Raw genomic sequence first — 20112 nt, 5'->3', positions numbered from 1 at the left:
ACAGGAGTCCAACAACTCTGTCTCTGCCTCAGGGGAACTCACCCATCACTCTCCGACCATTACTGTCCCCTCCCTGGCTGTGTATCAGTACTGCCTTTTTCAGACTTTTCTGGGTTGAAATCCCAAATATAGTCTATTCTGGAACTCTAAAATGCCAGATAAGAGAACCTAATGATCTCCTTGCCTGTGCCCAAGAAGAAGAGACAGCCATAGAGGCAGAATAATAAGGACATGCTTTCTGAGAGCATATTTGGTGTGGACAAGGGCTCTAACAGGAGAGTAGGAATGACTAACCTCTCTGGTCCACAGATTAAAGGAAGCATTTCCTTTTGGCCTATATATTCTTTTAAACACTGCCTGATTCTTTAAGGGAAAATACCACAGTATTAAATCAGGCCATCTTACTGAAGGGCCCTGGGGCTCATGATCAAAAACTCTGCACAGGGTTTACTGATCTAGGCATGATATTACGTGTGTGTAAAGCCAGATCTCAAGAGATCACAAGTTCAAGGCCAACTTGAGCTACATAGTGGGATTCTGTCTCACAAAACTCAAGGGCTAGGAACGTAGCTCAGTAGTTAGGCAATTGCCCGGCATGCCAAGCAAGATAGGTTTGATGCTTAACACCACAAACGGGGGTGAGAAATAAGAAAATTGGACTCTCAAGTCCACCTTTGGAGCTTCCATAGTTCCTCTCTTGCCATTCATAACACATCAGAGATTCACAGTGATGTTCTAATCTCACAACACATTTATAACTTTTTCTTCAAAAATCATGAGAGCAGAAACCAGAGGACTGCAACCATCTAATGCCCAGAGTAGATATTTGGGATATGTAAATGAGGATGGCACATAGGGTTAGAGGAGGCATGGCTTGCGCCACCCCATCCATCTCCCCAGTGTTGTCCTGTGTGTGCATTGTGTACTGACCAAACAACAGAGCACTGTTGCAGAAATCTGTCCTCTGCTTCTGAGCACCGGGAGAGCATGTGAGTTTCCAGTGTTGCTCATTTAATTTGCAGCATCGTCTAATGAGGTAGGGTTATCATTATCTCCAGTTTAGAGATGTGGAAATAGAGGCTCAGGCAGCGAGAGACTTGCAGTCACACAGCAGAGGGGATCCAGTGAAACACAGTGAGTCCTCATAGCCTCCATGGCACTCAATGTGGGCCACTCCTGCCCCAGAGAAGCTGCAGGCTCCAGCAGCAGTGGTCTGTCATGTCATCAGCATAGCCAGTCATGCTCACAGGGCAGATCAGATTATAAAGATAGAAACAGGCTTTCTTTGTGCCACCTAATTGTTTAAATGAATGACAGGCCCTTAAGGGTTTCGTCTCATCGTCTTTTGGTAAAAGGCATCAATTACTGGCTTGTTTTTCCGAGAACCATCTACAAAACAGTCAAATTAAACCTGCTTCTATTTTAACCATCTAGCTTTTGTCAAGCTTAACATACAACTCAAAGAAATGACTAAGCTAGACATGTTACAAAGTTTATTTATTTATTAGGCATCTCTGCTCTCAGTCCTTTCTTTTTTCTTCTTTTTCTTTCTTTCTTACAAGAACACTTAAGGCTTCTTTTAGCAAATTTCAAGAGCACAGTCCAGTACTTCCTATGTGGCATATATTAAATCTCTCTAACCTTAGAATTGAAGCTGTAAGCATCTCCCCATTCCCACCCTGCCCATACCTCAGTTCTTGCCAGTGAACATCTCTCAGCTCCTTTGTAGTTTGAGGATATTTAAACTCCCCGTATAAGAGCCTACAGTTTGTTCCTTCTGCATCTGACTTGATTCTCTTAGTGTAAGGTCTTCCAAGTTAACTAACGTTTATTTTTAGCTCAAAAGAAGCCTTCAGTAACTATTATCGATCCGTGCATTTTTAATAATGCCAGTAATGAGAGGTGATGTAGCCTTGAGGGTAGAGACAACCCTTCTACATATTCCTACTGAAACTCAGTTAAGCCTTTCGTATTAGACCCAATCAAGCATCCTCATTAGGAACACAAGCAACAGTCTCGGGTTTAAGTCTCCTTGTTCACTCTCTACCATTTTTTTTTTCTTTTTTACTGTCAGTGGAAGCCGTCCGTCTCTCCTGTTCTATAGTGGCCTTTGTTTACTGAGTTTGCAGAAGCCAGATATAACCAGGCAGCAAGGACCTCAGTTTTAAACTTCCCTTCATATTTCCTAGCTTTGTCTGTCTAGAGGGTAAAAATTCAACTAGATTAAACCTAAAGCCTGACACCACAGCATCATCCAAAAAGGTTTAGAGGCTGAAGAGATAGCAGTTGCTAAAAGTGCTTGCCTTGTAAACTCAAATCCCTGAGTTCCATGCCCAGCAATCAAGCAAAGATCTGGGCATGGGGATCACTTGTAATCTAAGAGATGGGAGGTAGAGACAGGTGACTCCCCTGTCTCAAAAACAAAAAGGCGCCAGTATGCCCTTTAATTCCAGCATTCAGGAGGCAGAGTCAAACAGATCTCTATGATTTATTTTAAGGCCGTTCAGATCTACACATTGAGTTTCAGTCCAGCAAGGGCTACATTGTGAGACTTTGTCTGGCAGAAGGATCATAAGTTTGAGGCTGGCCAGGATATGTGTGTGTGTGTGTGTGTGTGTGTGTGTGTGTGTGAGAGAGAGAGAGAGAGAGAGAGAGAGAGAGAGAGAGAGAGAGAGAGAGAGAGACTGTGTCTTAAAAATAAAGCAAAATAAAATAAAGTTAAAAAAAAAAGTAGGCTGGACATGGTGGTGCACGCCTATAATCCCAGCACTTGGGAGGGAGGCAGAGGCAGGCGGATTTCTGAGTTCAAGGCCAGCCTGGTCTACAGAGTGAGTTCCAGGACAGCCAGGGCTACACAGAGAAACCCTGTCTTGAAAACCAAAAAAAAAAAAAAAAAAAAAAGTAGCCTCGTAGAAAACAGAAAACATGCAGCTGAACTTTGCACAGCAATGACACTATGGTGGTGCTGACAGTCACTGTGTAACCTCCAGATGAGCTCACACAGTGTGCCGCAGCCCTGCGTGCTTCCCCACATGGACGTTTATATAAACAGGCCTGCCAAATAAAGATGGCATGCGTTCTTTTAAAACCATCTAACAAAAATGGACAGTTCCTGAGAACCAACTGCCCAGATAGTCCTCTGGCCTCCACACACGTGCTCCTCTGTCTCTGCACACACACAAATATTGCACACTCAATGAAAGTAAGAAAGAAATAAAAATGTTGAATTCTGGATGCACCTGCTACCCTGACCTCTGGCGTGAAAATCAGCTCATTTCTGTCACAGATCCATGCTTTATTAAAGAGATTTGTATTTATTTTTATTTTATAAAGACATTTTATTTGCTTCAGGACAGGGTCTCATTTTATGGCCCAGGCTGACCTTGATGTATGGTATTTGTCCTGCTTCAGCCTTACCAGTGCTGGGATTACAGGTGGTCACCGCCATGCTCAGCTAAGAGACGTTTTTTCCTCTGCAGAAGCCTTGCATAAGAATCACAGAATAGCCAATTTATGTCCCCGCCTCCCCATGCACAGCGACTATCATGGCTTTGATGAGCAGACTTGAAAGCTGCATAGGAGAAATGATTCAGCCCCACCCAGGTCTGCATCCACCTCCAGTGCACAGCATTTCCTCCTTGTTCCACTTCCAGTTTTTCTTTGAGATATACTTTAGTAAGCCAAGCCGGTTTGGTTGCCTTCTCCCAACAAGCTCTTAAAGGCCCTGAATCATTTCTAGACTGCTACCTTCCTCGCTGCTGATTGAGGCAAGCACACTGAGATCCTTGAGCCACATGACTTCCTAGTCAACTGGTGCAGGCACATATCATATAGAATTTGAACACATGCATAAGTGTGCACATACACTTAGAAAATTCAATCCGTAACTCAAGCCAAAGGAGTATGTGTCGATGGATCAGAATTCGAGGACCTCAAGGCAGTGTGGAACATCTCAGATGTCTTCACGCTGAGTGAAGCTGAGAATGGGCGGGTCTCATAAATTAAGAATTCATATGATAAAGTCAGCATCACTCTGAGTTCATACTCTCTTCACAAACTATACATCACTGAATCTTCACCGTGGCTCTATAGTCCTTGGGTTCTGTCAGTGTCTTATCCCCACAGATAACTTGTTGAAAGAGAATCCCAGATGGCATAATTTTTTCCTTCTATCCCAAGTCTTTGGTTATAAAGTATGTTCTAGTTTCATTCCTGTTGCTGTGATAAAATAGATTGACAATAAAGCAAGTTAGGGAAGAATAGGTTTATTTTAGCTTACAATTTCAAGTTACCGGCCATCATTGCAAGGAAGTCTGCAGTGAGCGCTTGAGGAAGTTGTTCATATACAATCTGCGGTCTGAAAGAGAGGGGAACAATGCATGTATACATGTTGGCTTGCTTGGTTGCTCGCTTGCTTGAGCCCAGCTGGATTTCCCTACGCTTAGGCAGTCCAGGCACTCCTGCCTAGGGAATGGGGCCGCCCACACTGGACTGTGTCTTACCATATCATTTAACTTGAATAAGACAATATCCCATAGATACTGTCACTTTTCCCAGGTGATTCTATTTTAGGCCACATTGACAAAGCTGACCACATCCACAGAGGATGAGGTTGTTTAAGTCCCTCTCCTTGTCGTTAGTCTGAAGATCTAGTCTGCAGGGGGATTTTGATAAATCTACACAGCTGACAGCATGCATTTGAGAGGCCTAGACATTGAGGGATATAGTTCCTTGCTCTCCACTGGAATTAGATATTAGTAGATGATCTGGTGATTCCACAAGAAAGCTCTGTCAGCTACTGTATAAGCATGCACGTCTCTCTAGAAGACCCTTTTAAGATTCCCTAGAGGGGACACGGGTTTCTCTTAGTGGCCATGCCTTTCATTCAAAGCCTTGCACAAGATCTCCCAGAGCATAGTTTACAACAATAGATTCTACCTTTTCAATTCATGTTCTGCCTTTCTCACATATGTGGAGACTATGGAAAAGAATCCTTTATATCCAGGAAAGGAATTTAAATCGTCCTTTGTTCTCTGTAAGTGTTATTTTGCTTTCAAAACCATGGCTTGCTTGGTGTACAGTACAGGTCTTTACTTGTGTTATGACTTTGCCAGGAAAAATATATCATTATGCCTCTTTATTAGATGAGGAAACAGAGACAAAGAAATTGAACTAACTGTCCCAACAATACAGAGAAAAACACTTATCAAAGATAGAATTTGAATGTGCAACTCAGGGCTTTAAACTTGTACCTGTGTGATTGTTCAGTTCTTGTTAGATAGAAACTTCTAGATCCTCAAATTCCACTGGCAATTTGATTCTTTTGTTACAGACATCATTAAGATGTCTGCCATGTTGCAAAAGAAAGGATACTGAAGTTAGCCTTCATCCTGGAACCAGGATGCATCTAGATTTTTCTCAAAATTCTGTCCCTGATTGACTGAGTGTCCTTGGGAGAGCAACTGGACAGTGTTTGGCCCACACTTAAGATCCCGATGGTCTTAGCCAGCTCACCTCCCTGTCATCTCCTCTGCCACAGGCCTCTCACAGGAAGCACCCAAATATTTAGAAGATTATGATTTAATTGGTCTGGAATGTGGCCAACCGTCAGCTCCAGAAAGCCCTGCAGAGAATTCTGATGTGCATGGTGGAGACTCAGTGGCTTTTGCAAGCAGGTGGTGCAAACCCTGAGTACCAGGACTGCAGCTGCAGCACTCCTCATTTTGAAATAGCATTTCCAAAATGGCTACCAGAGGTTCACAGTGGCATAAGCATATTCTTCCTCTTTCCACAGAAAAGAGTTAAATTATGTATCTTATGATTGCTTTGGTATAAAAACAAATACACTAACGCTGCATGTTAGAATGTTTGCCTCAACCCCACACCTCAAAGTGTCTCCCCTTGTAGTTTTGAAAACATTAAAAATGCTTTCACAAGCTCCCAAGACTGGGTCCCTTGGTTCTGCACCAGGCACAATCAAAGGAGAAGGCAGTCCCAATTTTCACACTATCCTCTCAGCGGCTAGGTGCTCCTCTCCAGAGTGTTCTGTGGACACAAGAGAACAGTCCAGATAACAGTCCTAAGATGATGTCCAGTTCTTGCTCCCAACCTTGCCACAGGTCTGTCACTTAGTGAATTTATAATAGGGGATGTGGGGCCCAGGCCTCATAGCTTCCCTGTGTTGTCTACACCACAGGCACAGGAGCTCTGTCTTAGTTCTTTACTCATCTCCCTTCTCGTCTGACTGCTGCTCAATCCTCTGCTGACACCCTTTGTGCTCAATAGAATTTGGGAACCCTGACTCCCGGCATCTTTTTGTTCATTTTAGATGCTTATGTAGCCAGCAACAGCAATCAGGTTGAAACCTTTCTCCCTCTCTGCTTGGTAGTGTCTTAGAGGTTCTGTTGCTGTGATAAAACACCAGGACTAAAAGCAACTTAGGGAGGAAAGGGTTTATTTTGGCTTACAGTTCTTAGGTCACACTCTATCACTGAGGGAAGTCAGGAGAGAAACTCAAAGCAGAAACCTGGAGGCAGAAACTGATGCAGAGCCCAGGGAGGAATGCTGCTGACTGGCTTGCTCTCCACAGCTTGCTCAGCCTGCTCTCTCACACCACTCAAGACCACTAGTCTAAGGGTAGCTCCACCCACAGTGGGCGTAGTCCGCCCATATCAACCCTCAATAAAGGCAATGCTCTATAGGCTTGCTTGTGGGCTGATTTCATGAGGGATTTTTTTTTTTTTAAATTGAGGTCCCACTTCCCTCAGATAATTGTAGCTTGTGTCAAGTTGACACAAAACAGTCAGCACTGCTAGCTCACAGCCACTGATGTCGCTACATGTGCTGTCCCTGGACCTCTGACCCCCTATGGGGGTGATGGTAAGCTCACCATTCACAATACCTCTACATGTACTAAGCTCTGTGCAAGGAAGGAGTTGTCTTCAGACCAAAGCTCCAAGAAGGGCATGCTTCCCTGCTTGAAAACAAAATCAGTTTTCCTGTAGACAATAGCAATGTTATTACGTTTTGTGTATTGCTGGTTGTTTTAGCTTCTAGGAAAGAGAGATTAGGAGAGGGGGAGGAGGAAAGAGAAGAAAGATGAAAAGAAGATGAAGAGGGGAGAGGGGAAAAGAAGAGGAGGTGAAATGATATGTTGAAAATATATACTATATACACACACTTATATAGAAACACACAGACATAGGTGTTGGCTACGTAGTGTATAATCATTTATAACCATCTGTGTTGAAGTATGTTTATGGGCCATACAATTCACTTGTTTATGTTATATAATCTTGAATAGTCTCTCAAGTTCTTTGGGAAATATGGGTTGAGTGAAGTCATCTCCACACTTTAAGTAATTCCAAGTTCTAAGCACTTGAAGCCCTGAGCAGGCGACCTAGATCTAGGGAGTTGTAGCTGCTTTTTCTCTCTCAGATCTGTTACCTCAATTAGTGAACAAATATTGGTTCACTGTTGACTGCGTGCTGGGTGTTGGGAATATGAGCTACAGCAAACTGATCTCACAAAGAGAAAATAAGGCAGCAGATCAGTGCAGTGCCTGCTGTGGAACGTGCTGTGCGGGGGATGGGGAGACAGCTCAGTGGGGAAAATGGTGCCTGCTTCACAAGCGTGAGGAGTTGGGTTCAAATCCCTTAAAAACCAGGCATAGTGGCATGCATCTGCAGTCTCAGCATTGAGGGGGCGAAGATGGGCGGACGCAGGCAGATCCCTAGGGGTGGATGTCTAGAACACAGTGGACTGTAAATCTAACCAAATTGTCATCTCTGTATTTGGGGAAAGATCCTGCCTCAAAAAGTAAAATGGGGAAGATATCTGAAACAGCTTCTGGCCTCCAGGAGTACAGTCCTGGGTGAACACATGTACTCATGTGATTACACCATACATGTGCACACACACATATACACACAAAGAAAAAGTGCTGCGAAGAGAAGTGAAGCAGTGTCTTTGACATGAGCATGGATGCTTGGGAAAGATAGGACCTGATGGGGTCACAGGGAAACGTGAGCTGCCACTAGGAAGCCAGAGAGAAAGCCTGGGGAAACAGTCCAGCAGGCAGGGACCCACCTGAGAGATGGGGCATGTGTGGGAAGACAGAGGGAGGTCTCAGGAAAGCTCAGTGCGTGATCCGAGCTGACTTGAGCTTTTCAGGCATCATTGAGCCGTGTGGGTTTTATGGGGATCCGGGGCGTGGGAATGATGGGGAGGGGTGTGGTAAGAAGACCCGGAGCAGAGCTGGTGAAAACCAACCCCGGGAGCCTGGTTCAAGGGCTGGCCATGCCCCAGGCTTTTCTCAGGAAAGATGGCAGACTTAATTCCATCCACTGACCTCCCTCTCTCCATCCTAAAAAACAAAACAAAACAAAACAAGGCAACTTGACATTCTAACCCTGGTCTGTGTGGAGGTGACCTTCCTCAGACATAAGATTTCTGCAGATGGCATTGAGTTAAGATGAGGTCACTCTGGATTAGACTGGGCCCTATTGTAATGTGTCCTTGGAAAAAGATTGGGACACAGACACAGGACAACAGGGAGGGACACAGTGTGAAGACACGAGTAGACATTGGAGAGATCTGTGGATCTATAAGCCAAGAGTACTAAGCTGGCAGCTGCCAGAAGCTGGGGGAGACACAAGATGGATTCTTTCTTGGTATTCGACAGCAGCTGACCCTGCCAGCATCTTGATTTTGGATGTCTGGCCTCTAGAGCTCTGAAAAGACATGTTTCTGTTGTTTGAAGCTACCATTTTTGTTGTTGTTGTTGTTCTTGTCTGTGCCTGACTAGGAAGACAGCCCAGTTCTGGATAGTAAGTAGTTATCAGTGCTAGTTAAGTTGCATTTTATACATCCTGTCTCATTGGGTTCTCCAGATACCAGCTGAAGCCTTTTTTTTTTTGGTACACCCATTTGACAGATTAGGAAACTGAGGCTGAGAAAAGACAAGTGAACTTTCTAATGTTGCACAGCTACATTATGGCCTACCTCAGATATATACCAGACATTCTAACTCTCAAAACCACACACTCACCATTGCCAAGCACTACCCACACTGTGGCCAGAGGCCAAGATGCTGGGCACACCTCGCTATTGGGTTCTGGCAGCAAAGTTCATCACCACAAGCTTCCTTCTCACCAGGGAGCCCTGGGGTTGCTTTTCTCTATTTTATTTGCTGTCGCTGAAGTTCTGCTATTTATCACATCTCTCCCTGAAGACTCTTGGGTAACAGATGTGGCTTGGAATTTGATAAGAACGTTACTTCCACACATCCTTCCAATCTGTGTGGAATCCTCACCCTGGAGACGTAGGGACAGCTGGGCAAACATCCCACGCCCTCCGTGCTGGTATTAAAGTTTCTGGAAGCTCCAGGACCTGCTCAATGCAATTAATAAGAGATTTGTTTCCACTTCGGGAACACAGGGGAATGTGGCCATGGCCATTGTTAGTTCTGTGGCTGACGATTTGCATTTTTACTTTTGCTATCTCCCGTGTAAGCATGAACTAAGTGTCTGGGATGTGCCAGGCAGTGACTAGATTCTTTAAAACAGTTATCAAGTGTCAGTTTAGGTATTAAGAAAAAAAATGTGGAAAAGGTGCATGTGTGCAGGCGAGGTGGCTCAGTTGTGTCACTCTCCCCTAGTTCTGAATGCTGTCACTTCCAGTTTCTCCACTAAGGACAGACAGGAGGGTCCTGGACTGTGAATGAAGGTCTGGGTGTGACAGGACATTTTAGCCTCTCAGGTGCGGGCTCTCCTCTCTTCTCTGGTCTTCCCATTCCCTTGCATCCAATCTCTGTCTCAGGACATTGGTCCCCTTTGGTCATTGCCCCTGCCTTGGCAAAGGCTAGGCACTCGAGTCCCATATAGAGAGCAGATGGATTGGGTAGAGGATGCACCAAAGACACATCCTGACTCTGTAGCTGGATTGCCACCTAAGCCAGTAGCTATTCTGAGGGCCGAGTCAGTGTGGCACAGGTAAGAGACACTGAGATGGGCAGCTCTGTGGGAGACGGAGGCAGAGTAAAGGCTCACTGCAGTGACCCCGTGTTGGAAGCTTTCTTCCTAAAGCATCCTACATGACCCTGAGTCTGCAGTGCCCGTGGCCCCCAGTGGTTGCAACATGAGAGAAGACAGCAGACATAAGAGCTCAAGAAAGTTGCCGAGGTCTGCCTGAAAGCTTGAGTGTGTGGGTGCGGGACCCCAGGAGCTTCCATGATCGAGTCCGGTTGGACCATTTCTGGTAGGACAGGAGCTGGGCGGGAATGCTGACCCACCTGTAAGCTCCTGGGTGTCCCTCCCTACTCCATGTGGCCCCAAGTCGCTGCTGCATTGTCTTGTTAGTTTGTGTCAGGGCTGAGCGCTTTAGTCTTAATCTCTTAATCTCTAAAGATAGGAACTCTGGGCTGGTGAGAGGGCTCCATGGGTAAAGCATTTGCTGGGCAAACCTGACAGAGTGAGCTTGATGTCTGCATCCCACGAAGAAGGAAAACACACTCCTGAGAGTCACCTGACCTCCACACGTGGGCCATGGCACTCCAGTGCCTGCGCACAGTAATAAAATAACAATAATAATAATAATAATAATAATAATAATAATAATAATTGTACTTAGACAGGCTATATACCCTTCTATACCCCAGTTTCTTATAAGATTCACAGCAGTGTCTACTTCCTAGAATCTTAGGCAAAGTAAATAAGAGATAACAAAGGAAAAACCAATAACTGCTCGATACATCGATAAGTACTAAAAAACCGCGGTGCTAATGAGGTGTTGCTTGCATAACAGATAACATAGTATCTTTAGCAAATACACCAGTCAGATTTCTTTGTCCTCAGGGAAGCCTTCCCAGACAAGGCTAGGTCTCCTTGGAATGTGATCCAGGCCTGTGCTTCCCATGAGCCTCCTTGTAAATAGCACATGCAAGGCATGGTTCTTCTGACAGGGTCAAGAGCAAAAATAATACTCCCATAATGAAAATAACACTGTGGCCATACGCCACCTGGTTTGCTGAGCTGGCTTATGTAGGAAGAAGCCCCAAGACAGCAGGTGAGGCTGCAAACGCCAGGCATTGACCAGGCCTATAGTTAGTCTATTGTTGTCTGCTCTCTTTTCCTCCCTGAGTTCAGGGTCAGCGAGCATGACTGCCTGATTCTTGCTGCATTCCCACCAGGCTCTTACTGAGCAGGACACACTGAAGCAATAAAGGAGAGAGTGTTACCAAGTGTTACCAAGCATTTATTCATTCCTGTGCTGTTAGTCTTTACTGATTATGTACCACATGTCTGATCCTTTGGAAGATTTCAAGTTAAGACAGTGACATTTGGTTCCATGGGGGTGCTCAGCATTCTAGCCATGCTGGCTGCCGTTGTCCGTCGATGGGTGTGCCAGAGAGTCCAGCACAGTTTCATCTTTCCTAGGACCACCCTCTAGTGATAAGACTCAACCATTCAAAGCATGGTGTGGTGCAAAGGGTTATTGCACTGGTCTCCTCTGGGTTAACACAACATGTCTGCCCAAAGCTGGGAGTGGTTTGCATGGACTCTGGGTACCCGGGGTTGTCCTCTAGGCCTCTTCTCACTGAGCTGATGTGCTTGCTGTCCTCCCCAGGTCATGCTCTCCGAGCGCAAGGGTACAGATGAGCTCTATGCCGTGAAGATCCTGAAGAAGGATGTGGTGATCCAAGATGACGACGTGGAGTGCACGATGGTGGAGAAGCGGGTGCTGGCCCTGCCTGGGAAGCCCCCATTCCTGACTCAGCTCCATTCCTGCTTCCAGACCATGGTAACGGGGCCAGCGTTCTGGGTGGCCACTTCCAGGGTTTCCACAGGTTTGGGTTGATAACAGTAGCCATCCCAAGGAGACAACTGGGCTGTTTGCCTTGTGGAAACTAAAGGATGCTGGGCCCAGAGAAGTCAGCGGACAGTTCCCAGTGTTGCTACTGAACACAGTCCCCTCCAGCAGATTCTGTTCCAACTCAGGCAAATCGTTTTATACCCAGGCAATCCAAGTCTTTTTAAGCATTAAGGGGTGACTTAGGGACAGGGTCTCAGCAAATCTTATAGTCTAGATAGTGACAGTCAGCCCTCCTAACCTTTTGGAGGAGCATAAATAAGTCTCTGCAGGCTGCCTGAGGCCTTTTCTAGGGGCCTTCCTAGAGGAAGATTTCCTGAGAGCATAGCACTGAGAGAGCATCTGAGGCTAGGCAAAGGGTTGTAGGGAAGGGCTAGTGATTTCAGACCGTGGCCACCAGGATGAGTAGGGAACTTTCATGCACTTTCTGCTGCTGCCCCAGCAAGAGTTAAGATGTCACTTCAGTGGGTTCTGACCCTCCCCTGTTCCTGTCAGATGTTGACCTCCCTGCCCAGGAGAAGAGCCTAAGCACAACTGCAAATTAAGAGTTCATTCCTATTATCATGCAACCCCAGGAACCCAAAAAGTGGCTCAGCAGGTAAAGGAGATTGCCTTCAAGATTGACAACCTGAGTTCAATGCCCAGGGCTCAAGCTGTGAAGGAGAAACAAGATGTCCCCCTAAAGCCATATGTGCATTATCATGCACACACGTGTGCAAATACACACACACACACACACACACACACACACCATTCGTACATGCACACACATACCACACCCACAAACATGGTGCACACACATGTGCACATGCATGCACACATCACACAATACACGCACACATACACACACATACATGCATGTACACACACTCATGCACATGAATGCACATACCACACACACACACACCACAGGTATATGTACACACATACCACATACCACCCACACCCACATATGCACACATGCATGCACATACCACACACATGTACTCACATACACATAAATAAATAAATAAATAAATAAATAAATAAATAAATAAATGTGTTTTAATTGTTAAAAAAAATCATTCCTGAAGACATAGTTCTATGAAAGGCCAGTGGTTTCCAGGAATGGATTCTGTAGGATTCTTCTAGACCCTTTACCTTTTAACCTACACTCGGACTTTACATCCCACCCTCTATGTGAAATGGATTGATTGCTGTTGTAGTCTGCATCTCACTTGATTTACCTTTTGCTGCTAATCGGGTGAGCCCTCAAAGCTGTTCCGTGACCTTCTTTTCTCTGTTCTTGGGTCTGCCGAACATCCTGGGCTGTTTGGTCTGCAGTGTTTTCAGCCTAGGCTTTCTTCCCCACCCTCTCACGGCATCTCTGCCTGCCTCTCTCTCCCTTGCATTTTCTGGAAATTGGCAGTTAGGTCTAGAGGCTTAATCAGGCTCAGCTTCTATCCTTTAGCCAGCCTGCAGGTGACCCTAGGCTCTGGTGTCTTCTTTAAGGAAATGCTTAAGGATCTTGGGGATGCTGGCCCAGACTGATGCTCTCAGCATCACTGAGTCTCACTGGGCCCATTAGCTCACTGGAGACTGTAAAATGGGGATATCTGTTTTGCATTTGCTAGCTGGAATGGTTTTTACAAAGCATTCTCCTTGCTAGTTTCCTGGTGATCTGGTTTATACAGAAAAAGACAGAATTGATGCTCCATTCTTCCCTTTGTTTACGCTTCTGGATAGTGAATTGGTTCACAGTTGTGCTCTAAGGGAGACGAAAAATTGGCTTTTAAAGTAAACCTTTAAGAGAAAGCTAGAGTGGCTATAAAGAAAACTGTAAGTAAATGGTAATTTATATCATGTAGGTACAGGCAAAGGCTAGTAACAAAAGAAGTCAAGTGTCTTTAACATTACCTGGGGAATTCAGATCAGAAGGGATCCACAGGTTAACTGAGTTAGGACATAGCCCTGAGACGACCCCTCTTCTTTTCCATGGCTGGTTCCCAAACTTACTCAAGGGCAGCAGCTCATAAACGACCAACTGCCTGGTAAACAGGCCAGTGGTGAACTTGGAATGGCAGTTTGCAATTTCAGTTGTGTGTGTCAAAATGGAGAGGAATGAACCATTATGACTAATATTCATTAAAGGGTAGCATCTTTATCAGTAATGAACTGCTTTGAAATAGCCATGAACTGTTTTGTGGAGTGAATTTGAGGTTATTCTTTTGATGGCAAGTGGCCTCCCCAATCTGTACTTCAGGTTTATGGCATGATAGATTCCAGGAGCAGCATTCACGGGACAGGAGGACCAAGCACTGGGTTTTCCTCCAGGAGTCATCACATGCCAGGGACACTAGAACCTCGAGAGTTAGTGGACTCTTGTCCTGAGTGGGAAGAAGATCTGTGACTCCTTCCAGACAATTCCCCACTCCAGAAATTAGAGGGATGCAACAGACAATTATCCCCCTGGTTGACAATAACATGAAATGGCTAATCCATCTCTAGGGGCTATGTTTTGTTTTGGGGGCGGGGTGATGGGTGGGATGCTTGGAGAAATTCTCTTGCTCTAAGCAAAAAGGCCCAGTGGAGCCATTTGAGAGAGGAGCAGTCACCTAGCCACCTTACCTGTGTTTAGGTAGACAGCCAGCCATCTTGCCCATGTTCAGATGGACATACAGACACCTCACCTGTACTCTGGGCATCTTCTTATTGCATAAAACATCACAACTTATGTATTTTTTCATTATGAGAGAGTTATGATTTTTTTATTTTTCATTTTTCTTGAGACAGAGTCTTCCTATGTAGTCTTATCTGTCCTGGAACTGCCTATGCAGACCAGACTGGACTCAACTTAAAGATATTCTCCTACTTCTACCTCCTGAGCACGGAGATTAAAAGCATGTGCCATGGCATGCAGCCTGGGATGTGTGTGTGTGTATGTGTGTCTATGTGTGTGTGTGTGTGTCTTTGTATATGTGTATGTAAACTAAGAGTTGGAGGGGGGCATCTGTGGAGATCAAAAGACCTGGATCTAGGGGTACAGACAGTTGTGAGTCACCCCGTATGGGTGCTAGTAACTAGACTTGAGTCTTCTGAAAGAGCAGACAGTGCTCTTAACTGCTCAACTGTCTTTCCAATCCCATTTTCTAACTTTTCAAAATAATTGTGTATTATAATTTTGCATAAAATAAATACTATCATGTCCACTCTAGTTGTGGTATGAGTGTCACAAATTTAAGCTTCCTGGCAACTCTTAGATGGGTCTAACTATTACACTCATTTCACAGACAAGAAAACTGAAGCGATGCAGCCATGAAGGGCCAGGATTTGAACCAAGGCAGAGTAGCTGTAGTACTAATACACTTAACGTACACACCAACACACGAGGAGGTCATTTGGTGTGGATGACCTGGATATAATTCTCCTAACAGTTCCTAATACACAAGTGCCCCATTTGGCCTGAGCTCTACCCCAGCCGTGTTGCCTCCCACCTGCTCAGTAAAACCTCACATTTCCACTCCAGTGGTCTCCTCACCTCCAGGATGAAACTGACTTTCTGTTGGAACATTTAGCATATGCAGATCTTTACAAATGTCTCATCCCAGCTGCAGACAGATGTTACAATAGGGGTTGCCCACAGCTGGAGGACGCGGGATCTGAGACACAGAACACACCTCTTATGGACACAATGCTAGGCCCTCAGCAATTCGTATTTGCCCTGAGCTCATCACACTGAGATGCCGACAAGGGGCCCTCTCTAGGGACTGCTTAGTTACTTTGCTGCTTCTATGGAGAACACCTTGACCAAGGCAACTTCTAGAAGGAAAGGTTTATTTAAGCTTGTGGATCCAGAGGAATAAGAGTCTATCATGGTGGGAGAGCATGGCAGCAAGTGGAGAGTGTCGGGGCTGGAACACGAAGCCAAAGAGTCAACCCCAAGCATGAAGCAGAGAGGGAGAACCAGAGGTTGGTGAGGCTGTTTATTCTCAGATCCCTCCCCCAGTGATGTCCTTCCTCTGGCAGGGCTGTGTCATGCAAGCAGTCCCCAAACGATGCCACCAACTGGGAACCAAGCCTATGAGGGACGAGTCCCCAGAGCAGCAGGGACTGGTGACAAATGGCCCAGTTTGTGACTTGTTACGGTGCCCCTCTTTTAGAAAGCTTACATTACAAACAGAACGATGACACTCAGAGAAGTTAAGTAAGTTGTGTGATGTCACGGAGCTGGTTAGTCATAGAGCCTGCATTTATTCTCAAAGACTCCAGAACTTCAAGTCTGGAAGCCTTTGCTGTCCCCTCCTGCCTGCATTCCACATTACTACTTATGATTCACAAACACCTTTCCTTTTATGATTGTAACCACACTTCACAACAATTGTCTGTTTTCCTGCCCAAGGAAAATTGACCTCAAGAAAAATCAAGTCACCCAGGTAACAGAATTGACAAGCAGGAAGCCCAGAACTAGAGACAGAACTTCCTAACGGCCTGTTGTGTGTTCTTGCTACTGTGAACCATCACTCCCTGCCCTCCACCCCAAGTGGTTTTTGCAACAGTTAGCTAACATTTTTCTACCGGGAGTGACTAAGTGTCAGAAGCATTGTGGCTGCTGTTGTAGCTTAGATGAGCAGAAACATTTCTGGAGAAAGCTTGTCGGGGTGGCATCTAGCACAGTTCACGTGCAAGCAGTGTAGCCTTGGCCTTGGAGGGATGCTGAGGGTGCACAGCAGTGCCAGAACAGGCAGCATCCCTGAAAGCCAGAACACTGTGGCTGATGTGTTGAGGTTCCCATGCTCAATTTGTATTTGTTTGTTGAACCCATTGTGTCAGGCCCCTGTAGTGTCAGCATTTGGGATCAAGTGCCCTGTTCACTTGGGAGTCCCACTCTACCAGGGAGACAGAAAAATGGCCACAGCAGTAAAAGCAGAGGGACTGGCATCATCGGGTAGCCTGGTATTGTGAGATGACTTTTTTTGATGGGATCATCAAGGAAAGCCTTGGTGGTAAGGCTGACATTTGAGCAGAGACCTGAGCAGGCAGGGCTATCTGGGGGCAAAGCAGGGGCAGGGAGCAGGAAGAATCCGTGTGAGGGCCCCAGGCAGGAACACGCTCCCTGTGTCTGAGGAGCAGCCAGAGGGCCAGCTTAGCCTGAGCGGATTGTCATGTTGTATTTTGTGACCCAGAATTCCTTTATGAATCAGCTTTCTTTAAAGGAATGACAAAGCTGTTATAGCATACTGCAAACTTGATAGGTCATGTGTGTGTGTGTGTGTGTGCGTGTGCACACGTGCGTGCACTATAGCTGTAGAATTTTGAAATTGTAAGGTCCTTGATATATATATATATATATATAAATCTGTAAAGTGGTCAAAAGATATGAAAGTAAAATTCATCCAATAATACCCTAAATAGTTCCTGCCATTCTTGAAATGACACCAAGCTTTTGTTTTGGTTTGACTTGGTTTTGTTTTTTTGAAACAGGGTCTTTGTGTACCTCTGATTGTCCTGGAACTAGCTCTCTGTATACCAGGCTGGCCTTAAACTCATAGACATCTACCTGTCTTTGTCTCCAGAGTGCTGGGATTAAAGGCCTGTTCCACCACCATCTGGTCCTAAAGCTCATTATTTTAAAAGTTGTTTAGAAAAGCAAAACTCTGTCAGAAATATCCTTACACTGTCTTTTCAAAGCTTTCAAAATTATGCAAGCCATTTTCCATGTTAGTGGAAATATAGAATATTAAATTTTGTTTGATGTATTCCAAATGTGTTCAGCCTAAACATGCACACGGAAAAGACTAGCATAGCCAAATCAAGATATTGATTAGATTCAGGGAAAGACTCAGTTATCTATAACTGTCTTCTCCTTGAGTTACCAATATTTCAGAAGTGTCTCTAATGAGGCAATTAAAACTTGGTGTGTGTGTGTGTGTTATACAGCCATGCACACAGTCTAGAGGAGAACATTATGTGACATTCTATGTCCCATGTCACCTTCAGACAAGGACCAGCATACTCTTCTGCCTGTCACAGAATTGAGATTTTAGGTGCATGCACCCAAACGCCTCAAGATGTTGGGGATTTGAACTTGGGTCCTTATACTTAGCAAATGGACGGGCCCTCAGGGGAACAACATATGAGCCATCTGCTCAGCCCCTTAATTTTTTTTTTTAAATTACCCACAAGATGGCAAAATAGATGCAAAAGCTTTTGTAAGAGAGTTAAGTTTTAGAGAGTTGCTCATTAGATGAGCCTGTTTCAGGCAAATCGACTTCTATTGGGTTGTCCCAGAAACACACAGGGCAAAACGTGCATTCCCCAGGGAGATGGATATAGACCTGTGATTACTGGCCATAGGACTCCTAGAAAGTCACTAACAGCTGTGAATATGGGTTTTATCATCTCATAAAAGGAGCCCATTACATGGGGATTAAAAGAGATAGTAAACCGAATCTAACAAATACCAAGTGGAAGTTGGCTCTATGATTGGATCTGGGCTGGGCCCCTTGCTGCACAGGCACAAAATAATTTCATTTCCTCCCATTTTTTTGCAGTTTTTCTCGGGGACAATTGTCAGCCAGGCACATTCATGTAATTTCCCAACTGCCAGTGGGCACAGGCAGTTAAGTTTCTTCAGCAAACATCTATTTTAACTGTTTTCTTTTCAATTGAACATATGCACCTCTTTTTTTTTTTAAATAGAATTAGATTTCATGAGTCATTGAAGGACAGAAGTTACTTCCTCCCCAAATTTGCTGCCATGGCCCAGCAATAACTCAGCTGCAAGGCCTGCTGGGAGAAACATCAACCCAGAATATAAAGGAGGGCAGAGATGGGGACAGGGATGACTTCCACCTATTGGCGTCATGCCCACTGAGGCTCCGGAGCATCTAAGGGGCCATGGTGACTCAGGTCATATCTGGTTCTTGTAGTAATGTCCGAGGAGATGCTTGGACCTTAGGGCAGTGCTGAAGAAGATTCTGGGAGGGGTCTTGGTCAGAGATGACTGGGTTGTAAGAATTAGAATACTTCTCTCCCACACGAAACTACCTCATGCATAAACAAAAACAAGCAACTAACACTAAAGAAGTCCTTATGGGAGAGAAACAAGGCACGTGTGTCCTTGACCTTGGAAGGAGCTAGAATTTATAAGTTTAGGGCAAATTTGTCTTCTTTCTCATTGTTTCTCTGTTTGTCACTGCTTTTGGCAAGTGTGGCTTCTCTAATCCATAGCCAGCAAATTTCCTGAGTTCTAATTCATAATCACAGGAGAGGGAATCTGATTGGTTCATTTATGTCAGTGTTCCTTCATGGTCCAACCAAATGTTCATTAGGTAACACTTACTCAGTGGGAACCTTATAAAAAGTGTTGTATCTATAGGGAAGGAATAATTGGTGCTTCTGTTAACTGGGGGATGCCAGTAGAATCCATGGAGATTCAGACACAGCCTCGTAGAAAAGAGAAGTAGTACCCAAGGGGTTCCTGGGAACTTGACAGGTATCAGGGCTGCTGGGCACTAATGATTAGAGGATCTTGGGTAGGGAAGAAACCATAAATGCCAACTGAATATAAGTGCTAGGGTGGGTAGGAATAAAGATAGTTGGGTTCCCTCTATTCTCCTGATGATAGCATTAGTATATTCATTTGATAATTAAAGATCTGTGAAGTCCACAGAAGAAAAAAGGTGCTTACAACCCCTGAGAACCTTTGTGCCCGCACCAAAGGCCAATAGGAAGCCAGAAAAAAAAAAAAAGCAGGAGGTTCTTGTTTGGATTGGGATTGTCATGCTGTAAAATGAGAGAAAGGAGAGTTAAGTGTGGATACATCTCCTTGACCACACATTCACCCCGATGAAGCTCTGTGAATCCTCACAGACGTGGCATGCATGTCTAATGTGGAGGCACCCCATATGGAGGAGGAGCTGCTGTAACTCTACTCCATTTAGGAAGACAGAGGGTGGGAATAACCAACCCGAGGTCTCAGAGCAAGTATCCCGTGTAACTAGGGTGTGAACCAGGACTGGCTGACGCCAAAGCCAGAGCTCTTAATCATAGTACTTCACGGCTTCTCTGGAGAGAAGCAGATGGCTGTGTGTGATAAAGGGAGCAACTTACAGATACACTGAATTCATGGACAAGCCTTGAAAAATCATTAAAAATTGCTGCTGAGACAACATATCATAACTCATCTTAGAACATGGTCTGAGAGCTGCCCACGTGGTTTGGTGTCCCCCCACCCCACCACCACCAACGTCTCATTAAAAGTGG

The 20112-nt window shown here is 45.1% G+C and overlaps 1 protein-coding gene across 1 annotated transcript in view; it reads left to right on the top strand.

The window, feature by feature from the left end:
- Positions 1–20112, top strand: part of Prkcb (protein kinase C beta) — a 350016-nt gene that overhangs the window by 274868 nt on the left and 55036 nt on the right. Inside the window, exon 10 of the mRNA XM_052199809.1 lies at positions 11626–11799. Within this exon, the coding sequence (XP_052055769.1) occupies positions 11626–11799 (174 nt within the window). The remainder of the gene's footprint in view (positions 1–11625; positions 11800–20112) is intronic.

The sequence above is a fragment of the Apodemus sylvaticus genome, chromosome 1, assembly GCF_947179515.1.
Source record: "Apodemus sylvaticus chromosome 1, mApoSyl1.1, whole genome shotgun sequence".
Taxonomy (NCBI): domain Eukaryota; kingdom Metazoa; phylum Chordata; class Mammalia; order Rodentia; family Muridae; genus Apodemus; species Apodemus sylvaticus.
This window is presented reverse-complemented; position numbering and strand designations above follow the sequence as displayed.